The sequence below is a fragment of the Gossypium hirsutum genome, chromosome A12 (genome assembly GCF_007990345.1).
Source record: "Gossypium hirsutum isolate 1008001.06 chromosome A12, Gossypium_hirsutum_v2.1, whole genome shotgun sequence".
In the NCBI taxonomy this organism is placed as follows: Eukaryota; Viridiplantae; Streptophyta; class Magnoliopsida; order Malvales; family Malvaceae; genus Gossypium; species Gossypium hirsutum.
Genome location: NC_053435.1, coordinates 100,413,693 through 100,440,138, shown reverse-complemented (window position 1 = coordinate 100,440,138; position 26,446 = coordinate 100,413,693). Strand labels below are relative to the sequence as shown.

The 26,446-nt window shown below is 32.4% G+C and overlaps 1 protein-coding gene and 1 long non-coding RNA gene across 2 annotated transcripts; one reads left to right on the top strand and one right to left on the bottom strand.

The window, feature by feature from the left end:
• Positions 1-1,816: 1,816 nt before the first annotated feature.
• On the bottom strand, positions 1,817-7,461 carry LOC121211083 (uncharacterized). The gene is made up of 2 exons (XR_005906459.1): positions 7,423-7,461; positions 1,817-2,042 (listed from the first exon to the last, which is right to left on the bottom strand). It is a non-coding gene; the product is annotated as an uncharacterized lncRNA (long non-coding RNA).
• Positions 7,462-16,640: 9,179 nt separating this feature from the next.
• LOC107947646 (bidirectional sugar transporter SWEET12) lies at positions 16,641-18,640 on the top strand. Its single transcript, XM_016882234.2, has 6 exons — positions 16,641-16,789; positions 16,935-16,971; positions 17,076-17,286; positions 17,387-17,548; positions 17,784-17,903; positions 18,029-18,640. Exons 1-6 carry the CDS (start codon positions 16,738-16,740, stop codon positions 18,332-18,334), a joined length of 888 nt encoding a protein of 295 aa, XP_016737723.2. The 5' UTR covers positions 16,641-16,737; the 3' UTR covers positions 18,335-18,640.
• Positions 18,641-26,446: the final 7,806 nt, after the last annotated feature.

The window sequence follows — 26,446 nt, the reverse complement described above, 5'->3', positions numbered from 1 at the left end:
TCAAGCTCTTGGATTTGTTCTTCAATCTCTTTGATGTCTTCTTGTGATGATGATTGTCGAATCCAATCTTGAGTACACACAAGAGCTTGTACAATTTTAAGAGTTAAAGAACTCCTATATTGATCAAGCACACGTCCCCCGGTGCTAAATGCAGACTCTGAAGCAACCGTAAAAACCGGTATAGCTAACACATCTCTGGCCATTTTTGAAAGAGTGGGAAATCTAGGGCTATTCACTTTCCACCACAATAAAATATCAAAATCTTCAACAAATTCCTCATTAGCCCCAGCTAGATATTTATCCAACTTAGATGTTTTATCCTCACCACAAATTTCCAACTTACGCTTTTTATTCAAAGCTTGCATTCGCCTTTTCATTTTTTGTTGTGGTTCGCCGAGAGAAACATGTGTTGGCACACTCGATTGGCTACAAGTACTATGAAGTGAAGGCTTGTACTCATCAAACAATTCATACAAAGATTCCTTCAACTTTTGCATCATTTCAGAAGCTTTTTCAGAACTAGACATTTCACTAAGTGCAAATTCAAGATACTTTAGTTTTTGTCTAGGATCTAAAACACAAGCAACAAACATAAGCAAATTCATCTTATCAATATCACCCCAATACTTATCATATTTTTTTTTCATCTTGATGGCCATAACATTGAAATCAACATTACTATTTAACTGAGCATCTCGTAAAAGAATATCTATTTCAGAAAGCTCATCAAAAAATTATTGGATGTGACATATGAAGTGCCAGATATACGCAAAGTGACTTCATAAAAGTGTTCCAAGAAATCCCTCAAGTCTCTAACATTAGCCAATCATCCACACTAGGCCAACCCTCTCCCTTTTCAAGTTCAGCCCTAAAGTTTGTATCTTGCTCCTCAAATCTCTCAAAAGCTTTCTCAAAGTTCTGAGCAGTGTCTAACATTAAGTAGGTCGAGTTCCACCTAGTACAAACATCAAGACACAACATCTTCTTGCACTCTATCTTTTCCACCACAACACACTCCTTAAACTTTTGTAATCTAGCTGGAGATTGTCTTACATATCTAATAGCCCCCTTAACACGTTCAACAGATTTATTCATTTCTTTTAAGCCTTCAACAACAATCAAATTCACAATGTGTGCCATACATCTCATATGAAGATATTTACCATTTTGAACTAAACCCTCTCGAGGGTTAAATTTCTTTCTCAAATAACCAATAACAACATCATTTGAACTTGCATTATCAACAGTAATAGTAAACAACTTATCAATCCCCCAATTCAACAAGCATTTCTCAATCACCATCCCAATGGACTCACCCTTATGACTAGAAATTGGACAAAAGTTTAAAATCTTTTTATTCAATTTCCAATCGTTATCAATAAAATGAGCAGTGATACACAAATAATTAACTCTTTGCAAAGAAGTCCATGTGTCAGTAGTTAAGCAAACTCTAGAACAAGAACTTTTCAAAAGTTGTTTTATCTTGACCCTTTCATCTAAATACAGTTGATAAACATGCCTAGTCATAGTAGTTTGTGAAGGAATATGAAACCTAGGACATGCCACAAACATAAATTTCTTAAAGCCTTCACTTTCAACAAACTTGAAAGGTAATTCATCAATCACAATCATTTGTGCTAATCCTTTCCTACATGCTTCTTGATCAAATCTCCAAGTTGAAAGATGCCCTTCCCCCCCCTTCAACTCCCTTTCTAGGTAAAACTAGTTGTCCTTGACTAGTGTCAACAACATTGCTAGGATTTTTCTTACATGCACCAATATGATATTTCAATGACCCTGTACTATTTCTTTTCACATCACAACAAAATTCCTTTTGACAATAATTACATTTAGCCTTACTTGCACCCTCACTATTAATAATCTTAGTGAAGTGAGACCAAACTTCTGACCTTTGAGGAGTGGCTTTTCTTTTCCCAGTAGTCACATTTGCTTGGCTTGGAGCTCCAATTCCCGAATTTTCAGAATCTATCGAAGTAGGAGGTGTAACACTACCCTCAATAGATGTTGGTTCGGTGGACATTCTGCAAGAAAAAAATTATATAATAAATTAAAATATATTAATAATATTAAACATATTTTTATACTGCTTTCCTTTATTATGAAATCAAATCTTTCATTTGACCAAAAGAAAAGTACAAAGATTAACCTAAAGTACTATTTCGGTCTTATACTATAAATATTAACTTATTCAATTTTAAGTAAAAAGAACAAAAGTACAAACTCTCTCTTAATTCTTTTACCTATTACTTTATACATATATATATATGTATAACCATTATTTTTTTTCTTTTAAATATATAACTTATCAAAAGCTGCTGTTTGTTTTTTATACTAGAAGGTATTTTAATCTTTTTATTTTAATAAAAATCAATAAAAATATGCATATGATGGAACTTGAACGTAAGTAAATTGGATTAATAAACTTTTAAATTTATCATCCAATCAAAACTTAATTTTAATATACTTTATACATTATTATTTTAATATACACAATTCACTATATTCATCAGTTGTATGTCTAATACTATTTATTAAACTCCTAATTGAGTTAGTGTCACCATTAATCGACTTACAAATTAGTAAGGAAATTATAAAAATGTACTTCTATAATTAAAATAAAAATGTACAAATTAAATATTTTATTTCAGATTTAATAAAAAATAATCTAAAATATTATATAAAAAATAATTTTTAGATATTTAAAAATTTGATTTGATGCAATTATATATGATGCTTAATTTGATTTTTTTAAATTAAAATACTAAATTTGAGAAAATCAAAAACATGAGCCGACTGCGAGTTAATATGTTATGGCCCAACTAGCTTGTTTTTTGTGCAGATATAATTGAGCTATGTCCTTAAAAGTTAAAAGGTGGGGGTTTAGTCAAGGAAAATGGGCAAAGCCGCATAGGAGCAAAGGCAGAGGCAAGGCAAGGCAAGGCATGCTTTTTATGTCTATATCATACTTTTGTTTTCTAGTTACTGTTCCAGTTCTTATTATGTCTTGCTTTTACATTGTACTTTTGTTTTTGTTGGGTGTTTCTTTTACAATTTTAATTGCTCTTTCATGTCTGGTTTCTTCTTTAAATAAAGGATTTTTGGTGTTCTTTTTGTAACACCCCTCGCCCGTATCCCTCACCAGAACAGGGTTCGAGGCTCGACAGTATGATAATATCTTCGGCGAACTCCAACTCGAGCAAACCTAGCAATCCTAGAGAACATGGGAAAGAAGGGGGGTAAGCTTTACGCTTAGTAAGTTCTTAAGAAAACAATTAGCAGCTCATTTACATGTTTAATCAATGTTTACAATATATACTCAATTTCATGACAAGCTATCTTCCTGAGCAACAGTCACTAAATTATTTATAACTGGAGCTACGAAACTTAAAATCAATTGCCATTAATTTTCCCTGAAAATAGACTCATATATATTCTATCCATAAAATTTTCAGAATTTTTGGATTGACCAATCAATACCAGATTTTTCTTAAAGTTTCTCCTGTTTCACCGTTTTACTATTCTGACCATTCTTCACTTTGAATCAGATTTCTCATTGTACAGAATTCAAAACATGTTCTCGTTTATTTCATTTGAAACTAGACTCATTAAGGACTCTAAGCATATAAATTTTATTTTATAACCATCATTGTAAAATTTACAATTATTTTCTAAATACAGAACAGGGGACCTCGAAGTCATTTTGACTCTGTCCCACGCCACTTCAAATATCTCATTATCGGAAATTATTTTGCTTACACAGTTCTTTTATAAGAAACTAGACTCATTAAGCTTTCATTACATAATTTATTTAGCCTCTAACTCAACTCCCACTATTTATGGAAATTTTCCAAAAATCATATTACTACTGCTGTCCCAAGCAGATTTATTACAATCTACTCTTTCACACATTCTTTGCTTTCATATTATTTAAACATGTATATCATGTCATTCAAGATTGAACTTATATAACATAGGCATTTAAAATGCTTCACTATCAACTTTAATTCAATCAAAACGAACAAAATACAATATCATATCCACATTTAATTTTCCATGATCATAATCACATATAACAATCATATACTTCCACATAACTTCACAGATTTACCGAATGTATCACGATCACATTTATAGTTGTAACACTTATTCACATATGCATCACTTTATACACTTATAATTCAATCCAAATCAAAATCGCATACGAGTACATAATACGTACCTGGCCCTCATAATGTAACATACATAATCAGTAGTAGTTTACCTCGAACATTCAAATTCATAATCTTATTCGAATCATCGGCGTTAAGCCTGCTAGGTTTAAACCCCGAATTCAATCACCAACACAAAGCCTACGGGACTTTAAGCCCAGATATAGTACCAATACGAAGCCTGCGGACCATAAGTCCGGATATAGTACTAGCACGAAGTCTGCGGATCTTAAGTCCGGATACAATTCCAGCACGAAGCCTACGGGTCTTTAAGCCCGGATACAATTCCAGCATGAAGCCTGCGGACCTTAAGTCCGGATACAATTCCAGCACGAAGCCTGCGGACCTTAAGTCTGGATATACATCAAATATCATGCATATTTAATCATATATTAACACATCTCATTCAACATATCACATTAGTAGTCATTTGCTACATTCAGATATAAGCTCCATATGAACACCGTCATTTACATTTCGGTTCAAAAGTCATACATATCATGCTAGCACATAACACCATGATTTTGTCCTAATTTGGACAGCCAATAATTTAAGTATTACAGCAGCATATTAATTAACTAAGTACCATAAATTTGTCCTAATTTGGACAGCCAATAATTTACAGCATCACAACAGCAAATTAATTAGTAATAAACTATCTTAAGTTCAGTTTTAACTCCTTCATGCAGTAACCAGATAGCATGCAAGTTAACTTCCAACATTCGTTCAAAGCATTTAAATAAAAGAATATGCATGCTAAATTTCCAGCATTTGGATAACATTTCAACTTGAAATTTTCTAGCCTTTCACCTTCAATATTTCGAATATTCAAAAGCAAAAAGAAGAGTACAACTAATCAATTAAAATTTTTGAACATAATTCAAGGTATATGTTCAACTAAATATTCATGTTAACTCATAATCAATAAGGTATTAAGTAGAAAATAAAAACATTATTAGCATGCATGCTATCTACATACAACAACCATTTTCCCGTACATAGTGCTCAAGCAAGGAAATTCATATCCATAGTACCATGTTAACCCGCACACATAGTGCCATACAAATCCGCACACATAGTGCCATACAAATTCGCACACATAGTGCCATTCAAATTCGCACACATAGTGCCAAAATCATTTCGTTTAAACAAGTGATTTATTCAATTAACTAAGTATAATCGGTCACATGCCTTTCAATCAAAAGAATACATAAACGAGAGTAATTCTTTCACGATATGCATACACCAATTATGTATAAAATAACCAAGTTTAATTGCTTATAGACTTACATCGTTTTAGATGAAACGGTTGCAATCGGCTACTCGATATTCTTTGCTTTGCCCTTGCTTGATTCCCCTCATTTGGGTTCTTGAGCTAAAATAAATAAATTAACTAATTTAATTACATTGCTAGTTAGTTATATCCCATAATATTAATGATTTCATATCACGAGAATCACACGGCTAAAATTTGATTATTTTCACCTTAGGCTTTTAAGCTATTCTGCCATTGTTCACCTAATACCATATTACTATCCATAACCCAATCAATATTTCAATAAAACACCTATATTTATATATATGTACATACGGTAACCACTCCTTGCTAATTACTCACATATATATATAAATTTAATAATTTCCATTTCATCTTATAACCATCGTTGTTCAAGACATTGAATCTTCAACTAAAGTTTATCTAATGTCTCAAGGCTGAATGCATATAAATTTTTAGCATACATATAAAGTTTATACTTTAAATAATTTATTCACATACTAACAAGCCGAATATCATCTTCACTAAACATTTAAACCATAATTCCTTAACAATCTTTTCACTTTCAGCATTATTACTACCAAAATAACAATTGCACATCACTTTGTCATTTAACAGAAAGTTTCAACACATAACCACCTTGACCGAATACTTCTAAAAACTATCAAAAGCTCCACATTTGTGCATACCATCATTTAAGTTCACCAACATCTATTTAGCTAGCTCATTTTCACCTTTCTAATATTTCTATCCAAAACATAAAAACACTATCTTCTTAGCATTTATCCATTATAACCGAATGCACATTTTGTCACCAATTCAAAAAAAAATTCACATATGGGTTATAATAAGAGCTTGATTACTAACTCAATTTTCATAAAATTTAATAAAAATAACATAAAATCCTACCTTAATTAACCCTTAAGATGGCCGAATGCCCTTGACATTTTCCTTCTTCTTTCCCTTATGTTTTCGGCAATGAGGATGGAAGAGAAACATTCCATTTCCTTGTTTTTATCACCCCCACTTAATATATTATAACTTATTTTATATTATAACATATTTCAATTATATAATCTATTATTATAAAAAGCATATAATTATTGTATGCCAACCCCATTATCGTACCCATAATTTAAAAAGGAAAAATAGACATGCAAATCCACCCTTTTAGTAATTCAACAAATTAATCTCTTGGACATTTACCTACCACATTTTTAAAGTTCTCAAACAAGTCCTTTTTAGCTAATTTTACGTCCAAAAGACAAAATTAAAATACCAAATTTTCAAACATATTAATTCAGTCATTAAGCATATAAAATATATGCAATTAAATAAAAAAATAAATTTTTATGACTCGGTTTTGTGGTCCTGAAACCACATTCCGACTAGGGTCAAATTAGGGCTGTCACACTTTCTCTTGTAGATTTTTTCATGAGAGAAACTTTGAGTTGAAAAATGGGTATTTTGGTTTTGCTTGTATCTGCCTAGTTTTGGGGTTTTCTTTTAATTCACTTCTCTAAGATCATGACTATAATGGTGGGTATCTCCATTTTTTGTCTTTCACTTTGTCGATTAGCTTGAAATGCAAGTGAAAAATAAAGTTTCTATTTTTATTCTTAATAAAGTTCAAATCTTTTACCAAATGAAGGTTATTTCTAATGTTAAGATCAATTTAATTTGCGGATTGTTGAAGATGATGGCCCTTTTTATTTTTTAGCTCAAATTTATGTTTATGTAACTTGCATTGCATTTTCTTGTAGGACTGTAAATGAATCAATGGGATTATACTGAATAAACTGTATATTGAAACCTGATTTTAAATTTTAAATACATATATGATTAAATATCATTATAAAAATATTAAATAAGATCATAAAATACCTCAAAAATCAAGAAAACAAAGAGTTTTCTTACCTGCAGGTAACAGAGCTGCTTGCCTGCTTCTGTGCTTCGACGACAACACCAGTGGGCAGCCGTAGCCTCAGCCTCCAACTATGATACTTTTGAAGGTTTTGGGAGATTTTGAAGGTTTTAAAGGTTTTGAGAGATTTGAAAATTTCAATTAGGGGTTTGAAACTTGAAAAGTTAGGGTTTTTTTGTTTTTCTGTCGCGTGTGTGTGTGTGTGATTAGTGAGTGAGCAGGGAAGTTTTAGTTTTACCATAGTTTTACTTTTAGATTTTTATTTTTATTTATTAAATTATTTGTATTGGGTTGGATAATTAGGTTGGGTAAATGGGTTGGGATGGGTTGGCCACTTAAGTTTAAATATATTAGATTGGGTTTTATGTTGGATTGGGTTTGGGTTTTATTTATTTTTTTGGTTAACCGAAAAAATTCGGTTAACCGACATGTTTCGAACCGAATTAACCGTTAACCGAAAATTCAAAAAATTATTAACCGGCCCCCGACCGAAAAAATTCGGTTGACCGACCGATTAACCAAATTGGGTCGATTAACCGAATTTTTTTGGTTTTAACCGAATTGTGCACACCCCTAATTCGAGTTGGGTTCTTCAGAATGCAAGGCTACTGAAATCTTAAATCGGGAACACGTGTATCTCGGTTAGACTATCGGTAATGGTTGGTTTGCAGGACATACCAGGACCAGCTACGAGAGGAAGAATTCGTGGTTTGGACGTTCTTAATCACTATAACCAGCTTATCGTTTGAAGGAGAAGATCGATTTTTGAGAATCGATTCTCAACACAGGATTTACTGAGTCTAAGGCTAAGGCTTATTGCATTTGATTGCAAATTCCAATTTAATTTATGATTTATTTAATTATTTATCTTAGCAGTTTAATTATTTAGTTTCTAATCAATTTCAAAATCCTCGTTTTACTTATTTATTTGCTTATTTTGCAGCTGGTACGTTTTGAGTCATGGGCACGACTCTAGCCACGACCCTTGACACGACATTCTGTTCATAAGTCAAATGCGAAAGTTGATTAAAGTACTAATTCCTGTGGACTCGACCCTACTACCTCTCTTACTACTATTTAGAGTATTTAGTAAGAATTATTTTTGATGGATTCGACGCCCATCAAATTTTGGCGCTGTTGCCGGGGATTGGAGATATTTTCTAACTTTTGTTTGTTTACCTTATGACCAGATCAGAACCGGGAAATCTAGAGTTTGAGCTAGAAATTGAGAAATTGGCCCGACAACTACGAAGAGAAGCCATACGATGTGGTAAACGGCCAAATCCTAGATTCAAAACCATATTTTACACCGAAAAATTTTTTGACGAACTAGACGAGATGGCCAAACAGACGATACGTCAGCTCGCAGCGGCACTGGATGAACAACAACCCTTATGTATAACCTATCCGGTAGGAGGAACGCCGTTTGAGCTAAAGTCGGGTTTGATCCATCTACTACCCAGTTTCCATAGATTACAGAATGAGAATCCGCACACCCACCTTAAATAATTTCATATGGTATGCACAAGCATGAAGCCTCAGGGAGTAACCGAAAACCAAATCAAACTTCGTGCTTTTTCTTTCTCACTAGCCGACTCTACTAGAGAGTAGCTATTTTATTTGCCTTCGGGATCTGTCAATACATGGTCTGACATGTCTCGTTTGTTTCTTGACAGGTTCTTTCCTGCAGCTCGAGCGGCTAAACTAAGGAGAGACATCGTAAGAATCTGTCAGAAGGACATTGAATCTCTTTACGATTACTGGGAGCGATACAAAAAGTTATGTGCAAGTTGCCCATAACATGGACTGACTGAATAGTCACTCTTGTAGTATTTTTATGAGGGATTACTCTCGATGCAGATGAAGATGATAGATGCTGTAAGTGGAAGGGCGCTAGTCAATATGACTCCCCAAAGAGTGAGAGAGTTGATTTCGACCATGGCTGCTAATTCTCAACAATTTCGACTGGCCACAAAACCCACTAGAAGGGTTCATGGGTTCAGTTCTCTATCTCTAGAAGATAAAATTGACAAGTTGACTAATATTGTTCAAAATTTACTTATAGATAAAACGAGCCCAGCACGGTTGTACGGAATTTACGCTAAGCCAGACTATCCGACAGACTCATGTCTGATTTTACATGAGGATTCGATAGAACAAGCGAATTCTGTTGAGAACTTTCTAGGACCGTCCCAAAGGTGATACGACCCCTACTCGAACTCGTATAATATGGGGTAGAAAGATCACCCGAATCTCAATTACGGGTCGAATCTGCGGTTCAATCAACCGTTCCAACAAAGGCCGCTGCAAAATCAACAGATACCGCCCCTAAAGTCATCTTTGGAAGCCATAGTGGAAAGGCTAGCCAATAGTACTAAGAAGTTTCAGCTAAAAACTGAAATGCATTTGCAGGAGTTAGATAAGTAAGTGAGCAAGCTTGCACTCACGGTTAGCCGTTTGGAGTCCCAAGATAAGTTTTCATCCCAAACTGAGCCAAATCCTCGACACAATGTAAGAGTTATAACGTTGAAAAGCGGGAAGGTTTTGGAGTCCGTACTTGTCACGAGTCATGCCCACAACACAGGTCGAGATGAGAAGAAACTTGACATAAAAGCTCCAGTAGAGTCAGCACTATAAAAGTCATTTGTAGTACCACCTCCGTTTCCTAGAAGACTTGTTCAATGCAAGAAAAAGCGATATGAAAAGGAGATCTTCGACACCTTCCGAAAGATGGAAATCAACATACCTCTTCTCGATGCGATTAAGCAGATCCCATGATACACAAAATTCCTAAAAGAGTTATGCACAAGTAAAAGGAAACTTCTGGGCAATGAAAATGTAAGTGTCGAAGAAAATGTCTCCGCCGTTTTGCAACGAAAAATACCGCCCAAATGTAAAGACCAAAGTATGTTTTTCATATATTGTAAAATAGTTAGTGTTGGTATTAGAAAAACAATGTGTGACTTAGGCGCATCAATTAATGTTATGCATTTTTCAATTTATAAACTACTTAACGCGGGTCCTTTAAAAGAAACAGGTGTGATTATTCAGCTTGCAGATAGATCCGTAGTGCATCCGGAAGGAGTGCTGGAGGATGTTCTTGTTAAGGTAAACGAGTTGATATTTCTTGCAGACTTCTACATCATCGACATGAAGGATGAAAACTCGGTTAATTCGTCTGAGATACTTCTTGGGAGACCATTCTTAAGTACTGCACGAACGAAAATTGATGTTTGGAGTGGAACACTTACCATGGAATTTGACAGTGAAGTGGTTAGGTTTAATGTTTATGAGGATATGGGACATCCCAATAATAAGTCACAAATTGTGCCTTGCAGGAATGTAGATCTCGATGTTAAGCAAGAGGAATTATCGATGATAAAAAAACCAATATGTGAAGCTGTCATGAAAGCCTTGAAGTTAGAGCTGAAACCGTTTCTAGAACATACAATGATTTCGACAGAGAAAAATGAAAACTTGGACGGAGAAGCTCAAAGACACCTCAATCCACTAATGATAGGAGAATCCAAGAAGGGCTTTAAAGATAATAGGCAAAGGTCGAAACTTTTTTGCAAGAACATCCAAGTGCACGAGATGGAGAAATTAAGTCTCAATGAGCCAAACGGATAACATTTATGGTCGTCGAGCTAACGATGTTAAACAAAAGTGCTTTTTGGGAAGCAACTCAAATTTATTTTCATTTATTTAATTTTGAGTTTTAGTAAGATTTAGGTTGTAAATAAATAAATTTTTATTTAATCTAGTGAATTTGCTATTTTCAGGAACGTAATGGAGGTTTTTCAGAAATAGGATAATGATGGTGGTGTGGGCACGCCGTGTTAAATGCTGACAATTATTTCCCAATGCCGACAACATCGATTGAAACACATGGGGAGTATTCTTAACCTTTCTTTTTGCTTGTTGTTCGAGTTACTAAACTTTATTGCACATAACACATGCTTGAGGACAAGCATAGATTTAGTAGGGGGGTTAAATTGGTAAGTAAATATGCGTGACTATTGCTGCATGTCTCTCTTTTCATTTGTGTTCAATCTTACGTTGAATTCATTCGATAGTTTATTTTACATTGAGCCTGTACTCTTATACTTAGTCAATTTGGACAATTGGGCAAATTTTTTATTTTAAATGTTCAAGTGAATAGATTAGTCAACATTTGTGTTTTAAAGTTGATATATGTAGCTAGATTTTTCGTATAAATTGATTGTTTGGAAAAATTACATTTGTGCATAAATAAATGAATAAATAAATAAATAAAGGTTCAAGTTATGAGTGAAGTTTCGAAAACGTGACCAGATTGAGTAACCGGGGTAAGGTGCTTGGATTGTCATCTTATCTCGCGTAAAAAGGTTTGAGTGACAAGTCGATAACTCATAAACATTCCGCTAACTGAGCCTTCATTCAAAAAAAAAAGAAAAAGACTGTTTGAACTAAGTAACCGAGATAGAGTGCTTTGGTTGTCATCCTAGTTTGTGTAAAAAGGTTTGACCACGTCAATAATTTTATTTTCTAAATGCGTAGTTAATTAATAATGCCTTGCAAATTATTGGATTCAAACTCAATTTAATGAAATTATTTAGTTCACATATTTCAATTTTATGACATTTGTTGATCAAACTATATGTCTTGAGCATTTATTTATTTTTGCCTAAATTGTTTACATTGATTATGTATGCGAGAAAGAGACTCGATTTTTAATAAATTGTAGAATTAATTTCAATGTTTGAAAGGATAACCTGCTTGAGGGCAAGCATGAGCTAAGTAGGGGGGAGTTGATAAACATATTAATTTACATGATTCTGGTGCTTAATTTGGTTTATTTCTGAATTGATCCCTGCTTAATTGGTTTTTTTATGATTTAATCTTATCAAGGATGCAATTGGTCAAAAACGAGCAAAAAATGGCCAAATTGATAGACAAATCGTTGCATTGGGGCTAAATGAAAAGGATGGAGAAAGCCAAGGATTTATCATATATTTTGACTTTGTAAAAAGCTAAAAATAGGAAGATATTATTTTATTTTGTTTTATTTTATTATTTATTTTTATTTTATTTTATTTATTTTATTAATTTAGCTTAAGCTATTTTTAGTAAACCCCATGTACATAAATATGGGCTTTTAGTTCTTAGAAAATCATCATTTGTCTTTACATTCCTATTTCATTTTGGAATTGAATTACTCTCTCTCTTGTATTTTCTTTTTCAATTTGGAGTTGGAATATCGTTTTTTTTTCTCTTCAATTTAACGTTACATTTTGTAGCTTTGTCTCCAATTTTTGTTTCTTTTCCATAATTGGGTCAATTGCTCTCCAAGTCCTCTCCATTTATTTCTTCACCATAATCATCAATTTTCTTTCCAAACTCACAAAGCATGAACAATTTCATGCTTAGCTAAATTCTATCTTAGCTTTAGGCCAGTGTTCTTTCCGGTTGAGGATTGTGAGTTCGTACTCGTGCTTAAAATCCTTCTAATCGGTATTCACCTTTTTCCTAAGTATCGAGATTGACAACTCATCCCTTAAGGATAATTCGATTCAAGTCAAAAAGAGCTCGTTGGGTTAGAGTCGTGTTTTCTGACAATTGGAGAAACGAATCGGTCATGTTGTATTTGAATCTCCGAGAACAAATCGAAGAGGAGGTGATCGGGTTTAAACGACCCACGCGGTTGAGGCCGTTAATTCGAGTTGGGTTTTTCAGAATGCAAGGCTGCTGAAATCTTGAATCGGGAACACGTGTATCTCGGTTAGACTATTGGTAAGGGTTGGTTTGCAGGATGTACCAGAACCAGCTATGAGAGGAAGAATTGGTGGTTAGGACGTTCTTAATCACTATAACCAGCTTATCGTTTGAAGGAGAAGATCAATTTTCGAGGATCGATCCTCAACACGGGATTTACCGAGTCTAAGGCTAAGGCTTATTACATTTGATTCAAATCCCAATTTAATTTCTGATTTATTTAATTATTTATCTTAACAGTTTTAATTATTTAGTTTCTAATCAATTTCAAAATCCTCACTTTACTTATTTATTTTCTTATAACAGTTTTAATTTATTTAATTATTTATCTTAACAGTTTTAATTATTTAGTTTCTAATCAATTTCAAAATCCTCACTTTACTTATTTATTTTCTTATTTAGTTTCTAATCAATTTCAAAATCCTCACTTTACTTATTTATTTTCTTATTTAGTTTCTAATCAATTTCAAAATCCTCACTTTACCAATTTCAAAAAATTGGGGGTGGACTCGACCCTACTACCACTCTTACTACTATTTAGAGTATTTAGTAGGAATTATTTTTGTTGGATTCGACGCCCATCATTAATCATAGGCATTTATGTCCATCCATTATTCAAAGGATCTATAAATTTTATATTTTATGCGATTAGGTCCTTTTCACAAATTAAGCACACAAATGACCAAATTTTCATACGAAACTTTCACACATGCTAATTCACATATTATAAACACAGAAAATAATATTAAAATATTTTTTGACTCGGATTTGTTGTCCTGAAACCATTGTTCTGACTAGGGTCAAAACTGGACTGTTACACAAACTGACAAAAAGGCTAAATAATAAGGGTTAAATTTATTATTATATTTTTAATTTTCTTTATGTATTTTAAAGTGATATTTTTATATGACTTATTTTGGACAATTATATAACTATCTTTTAAAAAAAATTGTTGATATAAGAAATTAGTAAGGGAGAGTTTGGGAGGAGAAGGTTGTGGTGACTATAGGTTTGGTTCACCTATGACATGAAGAGAGCCAAAGATTGAAAGAGGAGGGGAGGGGGAAAAGAAAAGGATAGCTGAGGAATGCTTAAATTTTTTTAGAGAAGAAGGAGGAATCCTTTGCCTCTCGTGCTCCAAGGTATATATAGGGGGTGTCCCTTGTTTGGTAGTGCCATATCACTAGCAAAGAGTCCTTTAGTGACCCCCGCAAAGGGTCTGTAGTAAATGGTTTCTAAGATGATCCAGAAAGATCCGTGAAGGGTTGGCAATAGATGGCTTTGGACGAAGGGCTACCATAAGAGGTATCAAACAAAGAGCCACTCATCAGGGGAGGAATCCTTACCAAGCCGTCTTAAATTTTGCCACATGTCATTGCTAAGATAAGGCTATAACAATTTTTATAAGTACACATGCAACATTCTAATCTTAATTACTTATAAAATATTATGTTACTTTGTATGTAGAATAATTAATTTTTGAATATTCATATTCGAATGTATTTAAGGTATAAGAGTGAGATGCTCTTAATTTTTTTTTGTTTTTCCTTCAGAAAAGTATTATGAGTACATGATAGTAATTGAATCCCATTATACAGATTTTACCGGAATGAAATGTCAGTGTTTTTAGAGTAGTTGAGATATGAAATTTAGGTAAAAAAATTGATGATTACACATTCAAAAGAAATAATTGATCAATCATTGATTTCTTGACTTATTTTACCACCAAAATCTACTAATTAACCAAACTAAACACTGCATATATCATACATATTTGACTAAACTACAGTTAGGAAAGTACAGGTTTTAGACGATCAAAGGTAAATCAAAGTTATTCATTTAATTAAGTCAGGTAATCTACCACCTTGCAAAGATAATGACCCCTTTCATCAATTCTTTGCATTATCTTCATTCAACTTTACCCAAATTTATAAAGAGAATTATTGTTTCAGAAGCAAAAAAAAAAAACTTTTTAAATATTAATCTATAACAGATGTTTCAATAACCCAAAGGTCGTCTCCTAATGAAACAAATCATCTTTACCAAAGCAAAAAGAAGCTTGAAAACTTTCAATGTCCCCATTAAAGACATGCAAAGGGGTTATTGCATGTCCAAGTGCAAAGTTGATGGACAGCTTTCGCCTTCAAAAACTCTGTTCATGAAAGTAACTAACTTGGAACCTCCATTAACATTCACAAGTGCAGAACCAGCAAGGAAATATCTCAAGTGAAGAAATTGTTTTAAAATGGGTGATGGTGGTGAATGCTGATGATATCTAATCATGCATAGGGTAATCTTATTTATTCTGATGATCATAGTGGGCGCAAAAAAAAAAATACATGACATATAATTTTATATATAGTAAAAATCTTATCATTTCAGGTGAGATTTAGTTAATTTAATACCCCACCTACTACTTGAGGGCCTATCTTGGTTTAACATTTCATGCTTTTGTGCTTTTGATTTTTCATTCGTCCAAACACGACCCCTACATTGAAGAAGAAGATGAAGAAACAGAAGGGTAGTTGTGGAAGTTTGATTTTCCTTGTGTAAATGGTGGTAGATACATATAACTGTCAGGGAATGAAGTTTGGCCACTTGGGTGCTTTACGAAGCTGACTTTGAATTCCCTCAGTTTCACGCGTGATACAGTCAAAAAATAAAGGACATATGAGATAGAACGCAATAGCAGCAAGTTTTAACAATTTTTTTGCTCATCTCATCTTTTAGTTTCATTGTCACCATCAACCCCAGAACAACAAAAGCAAAAGTTAGTGAAAAAGCCAAGAGGTTACCAGATTTAGGGATTTTCTACGACAAATAATTGAAGGGAATAGTGCTGATTTAGTTACTGCTGAAAATGATCAACTCCTGCATATGCTGCCTGCACCTGTCTAAAGTTTGGATGCTTTGAAATCCGTACAGTAAAAGTTCATTAAAGTTACGACTTCTCCTTTTGCCGGTTCTGCTTTGCTGTCTATTACATTGGGATTTCCCAACATTTGATTCAATGATTGAGGCATAAATTCCTTTTTTTCCAATATTATTATATTTATCTTTTAAATTTATAAATAATTTATTGTCAATTTAAAAGTTTCATATATAATTATATTAAAATATTATCTAATTTAATTTATTTTTAAGTTTAAAAAATATGTTTAAAATGAATTACTTAACTTTTGACCATAATTTTTATCAATAATATCAAATATTTTAAATTAACAATCTACACTTTTTTATAATAATTTTTAAAAATATTTTTCAATTGCAATAACAATGATGATTCGAGTTTAAAATAAAATTAAAATATTAAAGACATGGATTTCTATAGTAAGCACCCACTAGCTCCAAAGTGATAAGTCGAAACATATTAACTAACCAATTTTCATGCAAAAGCAACAGAGCGCCTTCCCCTATATATACCCCACGACCTTGAACTAAGAATTGCATCCCAGGTCGAGTGAGAGAGATCAAAATCAAAGGGCATTTTGCCTTACATCCCCAGTTTTTACATTGATCATCTCTTTGGGAGTGGGTGAGTATATAGCCAAGAGATGGGCGTGTATTCAGCTGATAATCCTTGGGTTTTTATCTCTGGTCTCCTAGGTATTCATTATTCATTAACACTACTTGTTTCTACTTCACAATGTTTACAATAAAAAACTTTGTTTCAAAAGTTTCAATCTTCTCATTTAATGACATTTGAGTAATACACACACTAAAGAGCTGATTATTTTCTCAATGTTTGTAGGTAACATTTCCTCCTTCGTGGTTTTCCTAGCTCCATTGTAAGTCTGTTTACACTTTACATGGTTTGATCTGATAATAAGCTTATATATATATATATATTTAAGACAAAGAACTGAGATACTAAGTAATTGTTTAATTTCAGACCAACTTTTATCCGAATTTGTAAGAAGAAATCAACAGAGGGTTTCCAGTGCATTCCATATGTGGTTTCTCTCTTCAGTGCCATGCTTTGGATTTACTATGCCTTTGTCAAATCTGGAGCTTTCCTTCTCATCACCATTAATTCCTTCGGTTGTGTCGTGGAGACCATTTACATTGCTATCTATATTGCTTACGCATCAAAGCAATCCAAGGTATATATATATATAGTTTATCCTCCCTTTTTTCCTTTGGTTTTAAAGCTAATGAAAATGATCAAAGTCTGCATTACTAAATTGTAAAAATGAATTGCAGATATCTACGTTGAGGATGCTTATATTGCTGGACGGTGTAGTATTTTTTTCGATTCTTCTTCTCATCCAGTTCTTAACCAAAGGATCGAATCGAGTTGAATTTCTTGGATGGATCTGTGTAGTATTTGCTACAAGTGTGTTCGCCGCACCTCTAAGCATCATGGTAAGGACTCTCATCCCATATTCCTTACATATTCCTACACCAACATCAATACTTGATTCATATTCAATATATATATATATTCTTGCTTTTTGATGCTTTTCTCCTATTTTAGTTGATTTGTTTCCAAAGTTTATGTGACTCCCACTTACTGAACAAAACATTGTTACTTGGATTAAAATAAATATTCTTTTATAATGTTGACATGACGATGATAACTTTGTTTAAAATCTTGCAGAGGCAAGTTATAATTACAAAAAGCGTGGAGTTTATGCCATTTCATTTATCATTGATGCTCACCTTTAGTGCTATCGCCTGGCTTTTATATGGCATATTCCTTAAGGATTTACATATTGCGGTAAGTGGAAGTCCAATTTATGCACCAACCAACCACACAAAAGCAATCTCCTAAATACTATCATTGTGTTTGATGCATGTACACATATATTCAGACATAAATGTATTGTTGGTTTGGCTGTACAGATCCCAAATGTTCTGGGGTTGGTGTTCGGGTTGCTTCAGATGGTGCTGTATGCAGTCTACAGGAACTACAAGACGGTGGTAGTGGAGGAGGTTAAGTTACCAGAGCATACAATCGACGTGGGTGCGGTTACCACTTCTGAAGTTGAGGAAATTAGTTCATCAGAGCCGGGAATCCGTGATGATCACAATCAAATGATTGGAATGAGCTGTAAATTACAAAACCAATATCATGATCATGATCAAAGGGAACCCAAAATCTTGGAGTTGCCCAATTCAAACCAGATGCTGGGAACATGTCAAGCTTGATATAGTTCTGCAGTAATCACTCCTCTCCATCAATGATCACATGCATATGCATGCATGGAATTCTGTACTACTTTGATCTCTCTTAATTTCTAGATTGCCATCTCTGTTACTGTTATAAATGTTATGTATGTATATGTCAACATTTTATGATTTTCTATAACTTCTCTAGTAGTACTGTTTCTATATATGTGATCACTTGTAAGTTGAATCGAGGGAGCTAAATTATAATAATCATTGATATATACTTCATGGTGTATTTCCATATACCTGCAGAGATCAATATTATTTATTTTAAATAAATTTCGCAATTTATTACTATTTTTGAGTAAATATATTTTATATTTTAGATGTTCTCACAATGTCAAATCATAACTAAATTATTAACAAAATTATAATGGTTATGGAACTATACTTCTTCTCTAGTCGTGGGCTTGATTGTGACCCCAAAAACCTAAAACAGTTTTTCTTATAAAATTTTAATAAAAATTTTTCTAGATAAATTTTTTTATTCTTGTATCATAATCTAATAACTTTTTATGCCCTACAATACTAACTCATTTATTTTATCTTATTAAAACAATTTCTCACTCTCAATATATATATTCACGGTTTTATAAAACAACTTTAGTTTTAATATAAATTATGCTTATTAAATTAAAATTATCTAAATTATTAATTCAATGTAAATATTTTATTTTATTTTTACAAGTGTTAATATTACAAATAGATTACATCATCCATACAAGTATAAATAAAATAATAATAATTACAACATAAAAAAATCAATACAAAGCACAACAAATAAAAATTCTAAATCCGAAGAAAATTCCATACATAATAAAATTAGAGATCCATATATTACAATTATACTAGATGAAACTTAGATCTAAATACTTAAATACCCAACAACTCTACCTTATTGCTATAAACAGTTTATAAAGATGGTGGAATTGAACTCCACAAGGAAGATTAAATGAGTCACATGTATTTTTAAGGTATAATATTAAGTTTTTTTTTAGAACAAGTTTAATTGAATAATAAGCCCTCAATTTATATTTTTATTTAAGTTAGGTATTTAAGCTTTTTTTTTTTGAATTAAATACCTAAACTATAATTCCCTAACTATTATAGGTTCTAACTGTTATCTCCTTAAGCCTTTCAATCAATCAAGAGTTGATATGTGACATTTTTAATTAAAAATAAATTTAATGTTAAATAAAAATATGAAATTAAATAAAATTATTATTTAATATTTTCTCTTTCCATCTCCATCCTCCCTCTTGCACGTCATCAACAATAACCAAAAAGGGCTTTGTGATTTTATATAACTTAGTAGTTGTGCAAATCATACCATAAAAAAGGTTACAACCTTAGGTCAAGATTCCATTAAAAAAGGACAAATAATCCATCATGTTCAATATGAGGGAGGAGCAGTCCACGGAGAAGAGGAAGGCGATGGCGTTGACATTGTATGGTGGTGGTGTGGGCAGGATAATGGCCTCACAGACAGATAAAATGGCAACGAGGGTCAAAGCAAATGAGACATTTGTGCCGCCATTATTGGGAGAGGGAACAACGGATACAATAAGGAAAGTGGGCTTTGGATCGGGTGTATCAGAAAAGGGAAGAAAAATGAGAGGATTTTGATAATAGAGGACTTTTTGAAATTTTAAAATATCTTCAAAATTTTAAAACCATTTATTAATTTCTTACATTATATATTTTTCTGAATATTTAAAATATTCTATAAATTTTATGAATATTATATTAATCTTTTAATTGTTTTTTAAAGAATAATTTAATCAAATTATACATTTACACATAACCAAGTTTTCCACATATATGCATTTGTCCTTTTTCCCCCTCCTTAAGGCCATGTTAACTGAAATGATTAACATGACTTCCCTGTAAGCACTAAATTGTATTGTCCATTTTATAGGCACAAAATTGCTTCATACCTTGTAATTTATTAACCGGTATAGTTAATGTCTTAATTCTCCTTATTAAATTACTTTTTTTTTAATTCTAAAGAAATTAAAAATTTTCATTAATTTTGAGAATTACTCCTAATCAATAGTATAAATATTTTTTGATAAAAATGATTGCACTAATTTTATTGAGTGATCAAATTATTTATACGATTTAATAGAGTTGAGCATACAAACAAAACTTTGTAAGAATTTTGTAGGTTTAAATTATTATTTAATAAAAAAAATTAAAACAAAATTTTGGTTTCAATGCTAAGATTGAGGTCTTAAAATTATATATTGATGCGACTGAAATGAATTTTTGCACTAAATGTATGAAACATGTATTAAACGTGATATCTATGTCTCATTCATCAAAAGAGATGCTATTAAGATATTGAAATCAACTAAAGCTTCATATTCAACATGCTGCAATTTCCTATTAATTAACATTGTTGGCATTAACGAATTGAAGAAATCAACATTCGGCGCCATTTGTGTGAAACACCTTCTTCATCTTTTATCCGTGGGATTATAATATAGTATAGTGAAAAATATCAAATATAAATACCTTTAATCATCACCTGAATCAAATGCAAAAATTTCAAATGTTGTGGCACCATTGTCGAGCATGTCAAATCACCGATGAGGTTGTCAAATTTAGCCATACGAAAAAACTAATAACCGCAAAAATCTTCTAAGTACTCGAAAAAAATTTCACTAGATATGGAAAATTTTTTTGTTTGTTTTTTATTTTTCCAGTGCTTAGGGACCTTATGCTCATCTGTATTTATAATGGTGGTTCCCCATAAAAAATCACCAAGTACACATCCCACTATTACACATACAAAGGTGTGAAAGTGGTGGGCAACAAAATGTGAGCATATAAGAGTGGCCCCATGAAACATGGGAATGTGAGAGGCCTTCCCACGAACCAATTCCAACATTAAATCAATCTTCACTACTTTATCAATGACATTCATTATTACTCACAATAAAATCTTCTTATTTATTGCACTAGAGACCTCAAACTTACCATTGCTAGAATTAGTCGTATGCGTTAAATATGACTCCTATTTTCAGTCAAATTTAAGAAATAATCTTTCAGTTAAACTTTGTTTATTTGTTTCAATCAAACACTGATTAGTTTAGATTATTTTATTATTATTTGACCTATGAATTTAACCTATAAATAGGCTCTTTTACAACTTTAGAAAATACACCCATTAGATATTAGAACTTATAACACATTTAGAAAATTTTATGTTTACGTTTTGAGGGTTCTTTATTTTCGGGTTTTCGAGGTTTAGTTTTTATCTCCATCTTTTGTACTCTTCGTTCTTTTGTCATTATAGTAAAATTATTGTCATAACCATTTTTCGAAAACGGGAATCGACTCAGATTTTGGAAATGAAAACGAATAGAGGAGTCGCCACCAATCCTTTTTGATGAGGTGTGATCGGGTCACCTCAAATTAATCATTTTAATAAAATTTAAGATTTACTAAAAGGATAATTTTTGGTCTACGAAAATCAAAAAATGAGTTCGGGAGTCAGTTACGCATGAGGAAGGATTAGCACCCTCGATACGCCCAAAAATTGGTACCTAGTTGATTAATTAGTGTCTTAGTGTCGAAGATTGAAAACTTGAAAGACGTTGAAATACGATCCCTCTTTGTAAAAAATTGCTCAAGTGTTAAAGACCTTCTTGTCTCAAAATATAAAATGTCACATCCAGTAAATTAGGACACGACATATTGAATTTTCGAGAGCGAGCTTGCCTTTTATTTAAAATTTACGTATTTTAACTTATTAAAAGGGTATTCGATTATTTAGAGTAAACGAAAGAAATCAAAACCCAGTAAGTTAGAGCACATTTTCTCGAATTCTCAAACACCGAATATTGCCTTTATTTTAAAATAAATTCTTATTTAGAGTAAACGAAAGAAATCAAAACCCAATAAGTTAGGGCACGTTTTCTCGAATTCTCAAACACCGAATATTGCCTTTATTTTAAAACAAATTCTTATTTCGAGGTGACAAAATGTCATATCCGGTAAGTTGGGGCACAACACCTCGTATCTCCGAGAATAAGCATTTTTCAAAACACGTATTGCGATTTAAAATAGTATTCTGTTATTTAGGTTAAATAAGAAAAATCGAAACCCAATAAGTTAGGGCACGATTGTCTCAAATTACCAAATACGGAATATTACTTTTATGAAGGAATTATTTTAAGGTATCGAGTAAAAAATATAATGTGATTTATTGTAAAACATAAAACCAAATCATCGTGCTAATACGCAATAATAAGTGCAACAGTATCAATAACAATGATATAAGCAATTATAAAAAGATGGAAGCAAGGCTAGTAATATAAAAATATAAAACACAAGCATAAGGTAAATGAAATGATCGAATACATAAGTAAATAAATAAATAAATAAACAGATAAAAATAAATAAAGCATGGCAAAATAAAAATGACAATGATAACGAAAACGATAATAATAATAATAATAATAATAATAGCATAAGACGATAATAATACATATGGTATTAAAATATATACGTGATAATAGAAATAAAAATATATATAATATTAAAAATATATGTACGGGATACATACGTGAAATAAGTACATAATAGTTATAAACATATACATAATAGAATATATGAATAATATGATATTTACAATATATATACATAAAAAAACATAATAATAAAAAATGATATGCATGACATAATATTAATATACATGTGCATAATATGGAGTATTATATATATATTAAAAGGATGTATATATGGCATACGAATGCATAACAAAACAATAATATTAAAAAACTATTAATAATAATATATAAATGTATGCGTGTATATATATGTTAAAGATATATACATATATAATAAAACATATGCTAATATTAATAACAAACATAATAGGGGTAAAAAAATAGAAATAATGATAATACGTATATAACGTGGTATTAAAAATATGTATATAATATAGTATTTAAATATGTATACATAAAATATTTATTAGGAATAATAATGATATAAAAAAACTATAAATATATATAATATATATATGTATAAGTATTAAATAAAAATGATAATGATAGAATGCTAATAAATAAAATATAATATTATGAATAATATTAAAATTAAAATAGAATAATGAGAAAAAAGTGAAAAAGGGACGAAATTGGATTGACAATGGAATTTTTGAGGCGAATTTAAAATAAATAAAAGAAAAGGGGACTGATTTGAACACGCAAAAAATCAGGAGGGTCTAAAGGAGGAAATATCCCGACCCCCTAAAACGGTGTCGTTCACATAGGTACCAAATTGAAAACGAAATAAATTTCAGGGTAAGATTAAAATTAAATAAAGCTTAATTGCGAAGCCATGAAAAAGCGGAGGGGCCAGAAGCGCAAATAACCCCTCCGCTTCAAAACGCGCGGATCCCAAGCCGGATGGGTCGGGTCGGCCCGCTCCACCATAAAACAGCATTGTTTTATGCTTTGGGGGGAGGGCCAAAACGCTACAGTTTCGATCAGCTTATAAAACCCAAAATTTTTTTAAAATCTTTCATTTCCTTGATGTTTCAGAAAAAACAGAGGGAGAGCTTTCCCTTTTTCTCTCGGAAAATCCCAGATCCCGGCCAGGAGGGATCGCCGGACCGTCGTAGGGTCACCGCCGACCGTCGTCACGCGGTGGCCGAAATTTCAAAAGGTATTGTTTTTTTCTTCCTTTTTTATTTTTTATTTAATATATTAATCTAATATATATTGTTTTTAATAGAATATAGATTGTATATACAAATGAATTTGAAAAAAGAAAAAAAGAAAAAGATAAAAAGGTAAAAAGACCTTTAATTTCGTCCTTGATATTTCTTGCTGCAAGTTTTAGTTTTGTTGAAGCCTTTTGATATTATTCACCTCTTTATATTTCAAAGAAAAAAAAGAGAAAATCAAGAAGAAAGCCCCCGATTCTTTTGTGGCTTATATAGCCTTTTTAGATGTTTTTTTCCTATATTCTATGTTGTCTTTTCTTATTAATGGTTGCAAGTGCAGAGGCGGTGGAGGTGACTCGAGTTGGTGGCCGATGCTGCAGTGGGCAGGTGGTGGCAGAGGCAAGTGGCCCTAGGGGCGGCGGCTGAACATAGAGGGGCTAGGGTTTTTCTTTCTTTTTGATTTTTTAATGTATTGGGCTAGGGTTGGTGTTTTAATTTTGGGCTTGTTGTTATTTGGGTTAGTTTTGGGTATTGGGCTTGGGTAGGTTTAGTTATTGTAATTGGGTAGCGGGGTTTATTGCGGGCCAAAATTGGGCCTCAACAATTATCTTTGCCTGTGGTTTTTTATCCTCTTTAGAGGGGTTTTTTCACGTTAAATTTGTGTGTTCAATTTCTCAATTTATTTCGCTATTTTTTTTTACTTGTTGCTTAATCGGGTCGATCCTAACAAGTGGTATCAGAGCTAGTTCAGTTTTCATAGATCAGCTCATTCAGATATGGCAACAACAAGGTTTGAAATTGATAAGTTCGATGATGAGATAAATTTCAATTTGTGGCAAGTTCGATGATGGCAATTCTAGTTCAATCCGGCTTGAAAAAGGTTGTTACCGGGAAAAAGCCTGAGAATCTAAATAAAACAGAATGGGAAGAGCTTGATGAAAAGGCTTTGTCTGCAATTCAGTTGTGCCTCGCGAATATGGTATTGTAGGAGGTATTGATGGAGAAAACCTCATCCGCCTTGTGGAAAATGTTAAAAACTCTTTATGCGACTAAGTCTTTAGCTAACCATTTAGTGTTAAAACAATGTCTATTTACGTTTCTCATGAACGAATGTGAGCTTCTCAGAGATCACATCAGTCAATTCATTACTCTTTTAAATGATTTAAAGAATGTTGAGGTTCATGTTGATGATGAAGATCAGGTTATGCTATTATGGTGCTCTTTACCCCTTCATATAAGTCTTTCAGGGAGACCCTGATTTATAGCAGAGATAAACTCTCGTTCAAAGATGTGAAGGGTCATTTCTTGAGTAAAGACAAACTTGACAATGAGTTTCATTTGGATAGCAAGACAGATAAGCAAGCTTCTGTTTTAGTAGCATCAAAGAAACGAGACAAAAGGTGTCACTATTGTAAAAAGTTAGGTCACATTAAAGCAGATTGTTATAAACTGTGAAATAAAAGAACTGTTGAGAGTAACGAGGAAGATGTAGCTGGTGCTAATTTAGTCGGTGAAAACGGTGATGATTTCTTGTTAGTGTCAACGAGCGATAACTCCAAGCTCACGTCCGAGTGGATCCTAGATTCGGGATGTTCTTTCCACATTTGTCCCAATAGAGAATGGTTTTCCACATACAGTTCGGTTGAAGGTGGAGTTGTGCGCATGGGAAACGATTCATCTAGTAAAGTAATTGGTATTGGTACTGTTAAAATTAGGATACACGATGGGACGATTATGACACTCTTAGATGTCAGGTATGTACTTGATTTACGAAAGAATCTCATCTCATTGAGTATTTTAGACTTGAAAGGATGCAGAGTCAACATCAAGTCGAGCGACATTAAAGTATCTCGTGGAGCTCTCATTTTGTTAAAAGGTAAAAGAACCGGCAGTCTTTATATTCTGGAAGGTTCTATAGTGACCGGTGAAATCGAACGTCCCTCGTCCGTTATGGAGTTGAAGTCAACTCATTTGGAGCAGAGGCAACTTAGTCATAGGAGGAAAAAAGGTATGACTATTTCGTTGAAGAGAGGTTCTCTTTTAGATGCAGGTTTTGAAAAGTTAGGACACTGTGTTCGTGAAAATAAGACTCGAGTTAGTTTTGATTTGGTAGTGTACAATTCGAAGGCTAGAAGTCTTTCAGTTTCTAAGTACAAATTTGACTCAGTTAACTCTCTACATAGTTCAAGATAGGCTCGTGGCGGGCTTTGGCAAAGATGGCGTTGTGGAAATATGAGTCAAGGTGGAGATTTGTTAAACATGACTCCTATTTTTAGTCAAATTTGAGAAATAATCTTTTAGTTAAACTCTGTTTATTTGTTTCAATCAAACACTGATTAGTTTAGATTATTTTATTATTATTTTACCTATGAATTTAGCCTATAAATAGGCTCTTTTACAACATTAGAAAA

Bases quoted from the DNA above. Each gene is read 5' to 3' on its own strand.
- LOC107947646 (XM_016882234.2), top strand. From the start codon at position 16,738: ATGGGCGTGTATTCAGCTGATAATCCTTGGGTTTTTATCTCTGGTCTC. The intron at 16,972-17,075 runs GTAAGTCTGTTT...GTTTAATTTCAG, and splicing joins GTGGTTTTCCTAGCTCCATT to ACCAACTTTTATCCGAATTT. The intron at 17,287-17,386 runs GTATATATATAT...AATGAATTGCAG, and splicing joins ACGCATCAAAGCAATCCAAG to ATATCTACGTTGAGGATGCT.